Below are 10,656 nucleotides of genomic sequence, written 5' to 3' on the forward strand. Positions count from 1 at the left end.
ATATTTGGGTTTTCTTTTACTCTTTTCCCTAAATATGGAAAAATAAAGACAAAACAATAATAAAAAGCAGCAGATTGACCATGCACATTGCTATTCCTGAATATTATTTATACTTAATAATAGTTAAACATTACCAACTACACGACCTGCTTGGGAATTGTATATGTTTGAGCCCATGTACAGGGGTGGAACTGTGCATCGCCCACAGTAAAATGTGGGTAGGGCCCCCTGCGCTCAAAAGAGTGTTGTCTCTGAAGGGATCTAGGCCCTGTAGCAGCTGAAACATTATTACCCATCCTATGGATTACACCTGTAAATTGGGGCTCTAAAATGTACCTTTTTTTAAAGAAACTAAAGGTAACCTAGGGCCTGATTCATTAAGGATCTTAACTTAAGAAGCTTCTTATTTAAGTATCCTGGACAAAACCATGTTACAATGCAAGGGGTGCAAATTAGTATTCTGTTTTGCACATAAGTTAAATACTGACTGTTTTTTCATGTAGCACACAAATACTTGATAGCTTATTTGTACACTGAAATTTAAAGTTGATATTTGTGTGCTACATGAAAAAAACAGTCAGTATTTACCTTATGTGCAAAACAGAATGCTAATTTGCACCCCTTGCATTGTAACATGGTTTTGTCCAGGATACTTAAATAAGAAGCTTCTTAAGTTAAGATACTTAATGAATCAGGCCCCTAGTTATTTTGTTATATTTCAGTTCACCACGAGCTGTTCACGTGAATTACAGCATCATTGTTTGCAAATCTTTTCATTTGTTACTTTTGCTACAAACAAAAAAAAACATTTGATACATTTTAGACACTGATAAACTAATTAGTATTGTAGAGAGGTAATTTTAAAGCGGGACTAAAAACCCCCAAATATTTTAATATGTGGGCAAGGTTGAGCTGAATTGCCTTAAATTTACAAAAATGTCAGAAACTTTCTAGTTAATCAGACAATTGACTATAATATATAATATATATTTCTGTATCATTACATCCACATCCTTAGGCCTCATACACATGAGTACCATTAAGATAATTAATGCTTCTACAGTGTTTCATACAGAAGGTGTTCTTAATGTTCTGTGAAAGCTGAAAAAATTAGGATTCATTTAACCTTTTGGCAGATGCTTACTCTACATATAAGTAATCACAGGGGCATTACTTTGAGAAGGAGCAAGAACGTAGAGGTTGTAGAGTCAGACTTTAATCAATGAATAGACTGCTAGCAGCAAAGTATGCAGGCTTATATTTGTTTTTTTTTTGCCTGTCTATACACTTTTCAGCCATGACATTAAAACTACCTGCCTAATATTGTGTAGGTCCCTCTTTTGCCACAAAAATAGCTCTGACCTGTCAAGGCATGAACTCCTCAAGACTTCTCAACGTGTCCTGTGGTATCTGGCGCAAAGGCGTTCGTAGTAGATCCTTTAAGTCCTGTAATTTGCGAGGTGGGGTCTCCATAGCTCTGACTTGGTTTCCAGCACAGATCAGATTGAGATCTGGGGAATTTGGAGGCCAAGTCAACACCTTGAACTCTGTCATGTTCCTCAAACCATTCCTGAACAATTTTTGCAGTGTGGCGGGGCGTATTATCCTGCTGAAAGAGGCCACTGCCATCAGGGAATACTGTTACCATGAAGGGGTGTACTTTGTCTGCAACAATGTTTAGGTAGGTTGTAAGTGTCAAAGTAACATCCACATAAATGCCAGGACCCAAGCTTTTCCAGCAGAACATTGCCCAGAGCATCACACTGCCTCCGCCAGCTTGCCTTCTTCCCCAGGTAAACAATGCACCCGGCCGTCCATATTATCTAAAAGAAAACGTGAGTCATCATCCAGGCCACCTTCTTCCATTGCTCCATGGTCCAGTTCTGGTGCTCATGTACCCATTGTAGGTGCTTTCTGCGGTGGACAGGGGTTAGAATGAGCACTGATGGTTCTGCAGCTATGCAGCCCTATGCACAGTAAGCTGTGATGCACTGTGTGTTATGACACCATTCTATCATAGCCACCATTAACTTTTTCAACAATTTTGCACTACAGTAGCTCTTATGTGGGATTGGACCTGACACCTAGCCTTCGCTCCCCGTGCGCGTCAATGAGCTTTGGGCACCCATGACCCTGTCACTGGTTCCCCCACCGGTTGTCCCTCCTTGGACCACTTTTGGTATGTACTAACCACTGCATACCAGGAACACCCCACAGGACCAGCCATTTTGGAGATGCTGTGACTCGGTCCTCTAGCCATGTCAAAGTGGCTCAGATCCTTACATTTGCCCATTTTTCCTGCTTCCAACACATCAACTTCAAGAACTGTTCACTTGCTGCCTAACACATCCCACCCCTTGACAGGTGTCCTTGTAACGAGATAATCAATCTTCTTCACTTCACTTGTTATTCACTTGTGGTTTTAATGTTGTGGCTGATCAGTGTATGTTGTACTAATAACATAATCAGAACAAAGAATTTTCTTTGTTTGTTTCACTCTATGCATATATGGAAAAAGGGAGCTCAGCAATACAGCTCTGAGTCCAGTGAGGCAGAAATTTCCAGATGGACATAAATCTACATAAAATACACATTGACAACTTTAACATGTATAAATGTAAATGACATATGGAGTTTTAAATTACCATCATCATTTGAGGTTCCACTTTAAGTGCTGTTTTCTCGCCATGAACGCTACCGTCTACCATTCTACCCTCCACCTAAGCTGCATAAATTTCAATATTAAACACGGTTAATGGATATCAGACAGTACTTTAAAAAAGAGATTATTGATCCCTATGAGGATCACAAGAGCCATCTGCACAACCACTCAAGGCGCTGCAGGGAGGATGTTCTGTTTGTTCAGTGCATGCTGCATTGTTTGCCTTTGGAAACCACATAGGGATCTGTGATCCATTATTTTAAGTACTGATGGAGTTGCATCCTGGTTCTTTCAGTGCTCTAGTGAAGAGGTCACATTGGCTGCGCTCCATTAAACAATGGTTAAATGGAGCACAGCTCAGAACATTGGTACCTTTTAGAATGTTTTGAAAATCATTGAGGAACAAAATAAAATGAATTGCGTGTTGCAGGGTTCCAATTATCTGATCAGAAAAATACAGTATTTCTGTTTTGCATGGCTGATTCAGAATTTCCTTGGTTGTTTTTTGGATGATCTCTTGTGCGTATGGAAATGTTACATGAAAGAACTGAGCTCTGTCCCTTCCAGAGAGGACTGCTCACTCCTTGTGGTGTTCCTGGATTGTGGATCTGGTCTTGGGTTTAGTATCTTACCCATGGCGGCCCTGTACTTTTGTGACATAATGTTGTAGAGCATGGGGTTGATAGAGGCGCTCAAGTAAAATAGAACCATAGAGATGAGATTGAAGTACTGCGTGAGATCGTAAAACATGTATTCCCCTATTCCAGCCCAGGCAAACAAGATGCGGCCAATATGGAAAGGCAGCCAGCACAGCACAAAGGACAGCACCACAACAGCTGGAAGAAACAGAACCATAATACAAATTAGTTATAATATGTAAACATTTAAGTACATAAAATACAATAGGTAACCCAGACCATAAAAATGACATTAAATGATTATTTAAAAACCTGGTGGTAAGAGTAGAAAGGTTATGGAACCTATAGCAACCAGACATGTGCTTTCATCAGCAAACTGCACTACCCTGATGGAAGCAAATAGTGGATTCAGCGCCGGAACTACCATTGGTGCACCGGGGCCCATGCAGATAATGGGGCCCGCTGCATGGCAGACAGGGGCGGATCTAGACTTTATGTTTAGGGGGGGCGATTTTGCATAATCATGCCCCCTCCTTTGCTCTGATTGGCTGGCCTGCGTTAACCCCGCCTTTCGTCCGCGATTGGCCCCGCCCCCTCCCGTTGTGGTCGCCGGCTGGGACCACTCTTATTGGCTGGCCCACATTTAGCCCCGCCCCCCGCTCGCGCTTTAGTCCCACCCCTCCCATTTTAATCGGCGGCTGGGACCTAGCTTTTGCTGCTAGGGGGGGCGAATGCCCCGATCGCCCCCCCCCCCCCCCCCCCTGGATCCGCCACTGATGGCAGATGCAGAGGGTCGGGGGCCCTGACTCCCGCCTCCATGCATCGGGGCACACAGCTCGCCAGTTCTGACTCTGAGTGGATTGGTTGATGTTTCTTGCAACTCATTTTTACACTTTGCACCATATTATTAATGAAGACTTGATATCTCATATGTAGCACTTCACAGGGTACTCCTAGGGTATCGTGTAGTAAGATAAATTCAATGTTAAACTAGTCATTTGGTTTGTATGTACAGGGGCAAACATAGCCAGATTATTTTTGGTACCGCTCTATATGCCCTAAATCCCTCAGAGGTGGGGCATCTGGTCATCTAATTTCCCTCTGTATCCTATCCTGTCCTGCCTGCCTGCACCGGGTCTATGATTCACTGCTAGACTGTAACAACTGTACTACGCAGCTCCTAATCTCACAAAGAGAGATCTGATCAAAGTCTCATCTTGTGAGCTCACAGTTTCATACTGCACTAGACAGCCTAGAGCTAGCTAGTCTGTCCTGCTGCAGTCCTCCCCGCTGCTGCTTCTTGCCCTACTAGCCACCGAAATTGGTGGTGGTATATAAATAAATGATCAGGAACAGTCACTACAGGTAACTGTAAAGAGAGGGAATTTATTGACAGTTATAATCTGACTGGAGGAGATACTGAAATCGGGGGGGGGGGGGGTAGGTTATAAGTGGGATCAGACAGTCTGTGAAATGAACTAGGGGAAAATGGGTTGGGGGATCATATTTTATTTAGGGGATGATTAACTGGGAGGATCAGTCTTGACCTGTTGAGGAATAAATTTGGGGTGGTCAAATGGGTATTCAATTAAGATCAGACATGTCCTGGGGAAGAGTCGGTGCAGGAAGAGTTACCTGGAGGAGAGTTAATAAAGGAGGCATGGCTTGAGGGCTGAATGTATACTAGGTGGTAAGATCCGAGGGAAAGTCTATATAGAGGGCGTAACTTGGGGGAAAAATATACAGATGGGTATGAGCCAGAGAAGAATCAATGCAGGGTCTTAACCTGGCTTAGCCCCACCCCTCACCCCGATTATTGTTTGCAGATTGTGTTGAGTAGAAAGAGGGACAGGTTTAAGCCTCTAGCCACACCTCAGCCCCATCCCTCAAAGATATTTGGTAGATTTTTACATGTATTTCATAGTGATTCTATTTTTTATATTTTTTTGAAGGAACTCAGCAGAGAGGTTGTTCCAAACATCTTGGAGAACTGACCACAGATCTTCTGTGGGTGTAGGCTTGTTCAAATCTTTCTGTCTCTTCGTGTAAACCCCGACAGACTCGATGATGTTGAGATCAGGGTTCTGAGAGGTCATATCATCACTTCCAGGACCCTTGTTCTTCTTTACATTGAAGGTAGTTCTTAATGATATTGGCTGTATGTTTGGGGTTATTGTCTTGCGCAGAATAAAGTTGGATCCAATCAGACGCCTCCCTGATGGTATTGCATGATGGATAAGTACCTGCCTGTATTTCTCAGCATTGAGGACACCATTAATCCTCACCAAATATCCAACTCAATTTGCTGAAATGCAGCCCCAAACTTGCAAGGAACCTCAACCATGCTTCACTGTTGCCTGCAGACATTCATTATTGTACCGCTCTCCAGCCCTTTCGGCGTACAAACTGCCTTCTGTTACAGCCAAATATTTCAAATTTTTACTCATTAGTCCAGAGCACCTGCTGTCATTTTTTGGCACCCCAGTTGCTATATTTATGTGCATAGTTAAGTCGCTTCGCCTTATTTCCACATCAATGGTATGGCTTTTTGGCCGCAATTCTTCCATGAAGACCACTTCTGGCCAGACTTCTCCGAACAGTAGATGAATGTACCTGGGTTCCACTGTTTTTATCCAGTTCTCAGCTGATGGCACTGCTGGACATGTTCCAATTTGAGAAGGTCACTAAGCATGATGTGTCTTTCATTGGATGCACTGTTTCCTTGGCCAACCACTGTATCTACAGTTCTCAACGTTGACTGTTTCTCTGTGCTTCTTCAAAGCATATCTTAAAACCCCAGTCTACTTTGAAATCTTTGCCTGAGAGATGTCTGATTGCTGCAGGATGCTGACCGCAAATGAGTCCGACTACTGAGGTGTTTGTCAAGAGATTTTAACGTCAGTGCGACTTCTTTTCCTCTTAATTTAAAGCGGCAATGTTTGGTTAAGTGTTTCAACACTTAACCGAACATTGGAGGTTTGGGCATATGCTGCAAGGCGCTGTATCTTTCCAATAGAGCAGCCAATTCCTCTTACAACTGAGTGTCCACCTGCAGTGCCAATCTTTGAAGCCCTCAGTCCATACCCCGGATACAATGTATTTATTAGTAAATCTTTGGAGAGTCTCCAGTCATAATATCGTTGGGCCTCCCCTGCTCTGGTGACTCCAACCCTCGCCAAGATGGCGGTTTTCAGCTGCTGCTAATCGCCAGCCTGGTCCTCATCTAGGTCTATATAGGTGTGCTGTGCTTCTCCTGAAAGATAGGGAGCCAGGTGTTCAGACCAAGTCCCAGGTGGCCCCTTGGCTCGGGTGGCGGTACACTCAAAGGCTATTATATATGCCTCCATGACATCATCAGAAGTTAATTTCTGTAGTGTGGGGGTAGATGAAGCCTTCCTGCCTCGTCTCCCGTGAGCGATCTCCTCATGGAGAAGACGGGTATTTTCCTCCTGCCACGTTCACTAGGGTTCTTAAAATGTCTTCCATTCCATCAGGAGTTTGTGCTGGGAAATAAAACCTAGCTTCTCTCAGCATTCACAGGCAAATAGGAGCTGTGTTTTAGCTATCCTACAGATCCCACAATGACACCACATTTGATAAGGCACGGCATTCACTGGAGTCTCACACAACTTGGCTGAACCATTTCATTTTGCTGTTTATTAGCAGTTGTCAGGACGATTTAAACAGTGTCAGCGGTGGTTATAGAAAACATATCCAATAAAATCTTCACAACTCTCCCACAGCCCTAATTCTGGCTGAACAGTAATTCCCTCACTACTACCCGGCAACTAACTGGCATTGGTAGCCCCGCCCACAAATACAAACCAATTACACCCATGTGGAACACTTGTGTGTGTGTGTATGGTGAAAGAGGATCCCAGGGAAAATGTAACTCTGTCTGCAGCCTATTTTCTTATAGGGGAACTGTGACAAAAAAATAAATAAATATATATATATATATATATATATATATTATCCAACATTTGATTATAATTTACAGGGACAATTTGTGGCACATTTGGCCCTCAATATAGGCATACATACATGTCCCTCAGCACATGTGTGATGTAATGTTCCTTTAAAATAAATGCCATTCTCAATTATCATTGGTCAGCCTAATTATATCTATAAACCAGACTCAGCACCCAAAACTGATTGCAAATAATAATCATAGGCATATTTAAACTGTTTCAGTGCTAAAATTCCGCAATACATGCTTTAATATAGTTTCATCCAATTATTGACCTTTCAGTGACCTTGATTTCTCTTTTCTCAGTCTAAAGCCCTGAAGAGATGTACATGAGGTTTTTATATTATAATAGACTGGGATGTATTATGAAAAATATGTTTCATCAGAAGGAAAATGGAACAGTACCTTCTATCAATAGCTAATTACACAGTTGGCATAACACACTGTGCTATGGAAGTCTTTGATCCTCTGATTGCTGTGTGTTCTGGGCAGAGCACTCTTGAAGCCTACGCAATGACCTGGTTGTGGAACAAGACTGTAAAGGATTTTTATCATTATTCCTTTTGTAACTCTAAAACCTCCCCTATAAGTACTATTGTATTACAGTGATAGTTTGTATGCCGGACCAGATCCCCTAACCTAATCTCTCTGTATATGGACAGATTGAGCTCTGTCTTTTTTTCTGCAATAGACCTAGACCATCCACTAACAAAACGCATGGCTGTTATTCCTGAGCCCCGAGTGGCATGAGAGAATGTCAATCCTGCTGGTTCTTGCCAGCCCTAAAGTGAGAGTTTATGGAGATTGAATGTAGGACTTGTAAGATCCTTCAGAAGCAGTTGTCTTGTCCAATCAAAGTTTACTTACATTCAAGTTCCAGACTGTGAGCCCTGAAAAATCTTGGCTCTGGAATTGCCAACAGGGTCATATTTTACCGAAATGCAGGATCTTCTCTTATTGTGAGTGTTTAGGATTGGGGTTTATTGCAAAAGCAGAGAAAAATCATTGGAATTCTCCTATAAAGTATTTTGCTGTTGCTGAAATACTACTGCCATAATATAATGTGCCTGAACTTTAACTGCAGTGTTTAATCGCTCCAATGCTGGCACATAATAATGAATGGATTTTATAGCCCATGTCAGACTAGTTCTCATTGTGTCTATAAACACAGCAGGAAGCACAGTGTGCCATGTATTTATACAATCCATTCATTAGTATGTGCCAGCACATGTAGAGGTTTAAGATGACATTACCTTTCATTGATTTGTTTGTTTGTCTGTTCTGTTTGCTCCTGGCACATCTACATACAACGGGGATGAATATGCAGTACACCGTTCAGATTGTAAGCTCACATGGACAGTTCCCTCTCCACCTTTTGTGACAGTTTTTAAATGAAAGTTAGTATAGGTATGACACCATTTGTAATATGCCAGCACTATGCGGTATGTTGGCTTATTTTTAGTATATTTCAAAAGTACATGTATGTGATTTGAGTATGACTAGGGGCCTGATTCATTAATTATCTTAACTTGACAAACTTCTTATTTCAGTCTCCTGGACAAAACCATGTTACAATGCAAGGGGGTGCAAATTAGTATTCTGTTTTGCACATAAGTTAAATACTGACTGTTTTTTCATGTAGCACACAAATACTTGATAGCTTATTTGAACACTGACATTTAAAGTTGATATTTGTGAGCTACATGAAAAAACAGACAGTATTTAACTTATGTGCAAAACAGAACACTAATTTGCACCTCTTGCATTGTAACATGGTTTTGTCCAGGAGCCTGAAATAAGAAGTTTCTTAAGTTAAGATCCTTAATGAATCAGGCCCTAGGTCATCTAATATTCTACACAAGGCCCTGTAAGTATATTGCACAGTGCCAGAGAGTCTATGATAATACACCAGGCTTTTTTGTGTTTAGAAACTATATAATGTTATTATCTTATGAAAAATCATATGTTGTCTAAAGCAGTGTTTCTCAAACCCAGTTCTCAGGACCCCGCCCTAACAGTGCAGGTTTTCCAGATGACAAGGGAAATAATTATACCACCTGTGGATCTGTTACAATGTGTCAGTCAGTAATGAATACACCTGTGCTAAAACAAGGAGATATGGAAAACATGCAACGTTAGGGGTCCTGAGGACCAGGTTTAGGAAACACAGGTCTTAAGATGACTTACCCAGCATTTTAACTGTTTGTTTATGGTGTTTGCCTCTGTTGGCAGCATTGGGTCCCTGAATCCCATGCTTGTTCTTCCATAGTTTCCTACAGATAAGACCATAAAGCAATGTCAGAAAGAACACGGGTATGAAAAAATATACGGTGGAGACCCACATCATCACCCGTAATAGTCCGTTCTGGTCAGCGCTCTCCATGTATTTACATTCCATGGTGTCCTCAGGTTGAGTTCCTGGACGGTGTTCTACACCAAAAAGAAACAAACTGGGCCCTGCCGTGACCGAGGAAAGAATCCACAAAAAAATAATGATGACTCTCACCCGTTTCTTAGTGATCATTATTTTGGCCTTCAGAGGAAAACAAATGGCCAGGTAGCGTTCTACACTTACAGTGGTGATGTGAAGTATTGTACAGTAAGTGCAGGTCTCACTCAGGTAAACCAGAAACTTGCAGGCAAAGTTCCCAAATATGTATGGTTTATACTTCCAAATTCTGTACAAATCAGAAGGAAGGCCAAGAAAAATAAGAATGTCAGACACTGCCATACTGGATAGGTACATGTTGACTGTGGACCTCATGTCTTTATCCCTCTTAAAGATCAAAATTGTTAGCAGGTTTCCTGTTACCCCCAACAGAAACAGCACAATGCAAAGGATAGTAACTGGAACCAGAATTTGAATATGAAACAGTGCAGTTGTTTCATCCATAGTATAGTTTGCACTATCTCCAGATCCGCTGTCGGTTTTGTTAACGCCCATTGTGTCTTCCTTACCTTGATGTCCAAAAAGTGTTTGTGATGTGGATGATCAAACAACGCGTCTCTGGAGTATGTTTCTCATCCAGAGTTTCCATTGGAACTAGGATTAAAATATGGTTGGTTATGGCCAAACATGGCACAATAATCTCTGCATCTCTTCAAAATGATTTTAAGGGAGATGTTATATGCTCTTTGGATGCATCGTTCCAGGTCATAGTTATGACCATCCTTCAAAATTGCTCTCGCACAAAAAAAATAATTGACTAATGTTCTGTAAGAGTCTCTAAGTTTATTTGATAGTAACGTATTTTAATGTTCAATTAGTAGATTAAAACCTGCTCTTTTGTGCTTTAACAGTTCATTACCCTCTGCAAAATCACATTTGTCACCGTTTTTGAACGCTCGTCTTTATCGTACTTGCATGAAAGATAAACATGCATATT

The 10,656-nt window shown here is 41.6% G+C and overlaps 1 protein-coding gene across 1 annotated transcript; it reads right to left on the reverse strand.

Moving 5' to 3' along the window:
* Positions 1 to 1,381: 1,381 nt before the first annotated feature.
* LOC142101407 (growth hormone secretagogue receptor type 1-like) lies at positions 1,382 to 10,214 on the reverse strand. Its single transcript, XM_075185870.1, has 3 exons — positions 9,458 to 10,214; positions 3,201 to 3,498; positions 1,382 to 1,511 (listed from the first exon to the last, which is right to left on the reverse strand). The coding sequence occupies exons 1-3, from the start codon at positions 10,212 to 10,214 to the stop codon at positions 1,382 to 1,384; spliced, it is 1,185 nt and encodes a 394-aa protein (XP_075041971.1).
* Positions 10,215 to 10,656: the final 442 nt, after the last annotated feature.

Source organism: Mixophyes fleayi, chromosome 9 (assembly GCF_038048845.1).
Source record: "Mixophyes fleayi isolate aMixFle1 chromosome 9, aMixFle1.hap1, whole genome shotgun sequence".
NCBI classification, from domain to species: domain Eukaryota; kingdom Metazoa; phylum Chordata; class Amphibia; order Anura; family Limnodynastidae; genus Mixophyes; species Mixophyes fleayi.

What these genes read in the sequence shown, in the direction of transcription:
- LOC142101407 (XM_075185870.1), bottom strand. Translation starts at nt 10,214, where the DNA reads ATGGGCGTTAACAAAACCGACAGCGGATCTGGAGATAGTGCAAACTAT. An exon ending in ACAAACAGTTAAAATGCTGG is followed by an intron (nt 3,499 to 9,457) that starts GTAAGTCATCTT and finishes TGTTTCTTCCAG; the next exon opens with CTGTTGTGGTGCTGTCCTTT. An exon ending in ACAGAGCTCAGTTCTTTCAT is followed by an intron (nt 1,512 to 3,200) that starts GTAACATTTCCA and finishes CAAATTCCCCAG; the next exon opens with ATCTCAATCTGATCTGTGCT.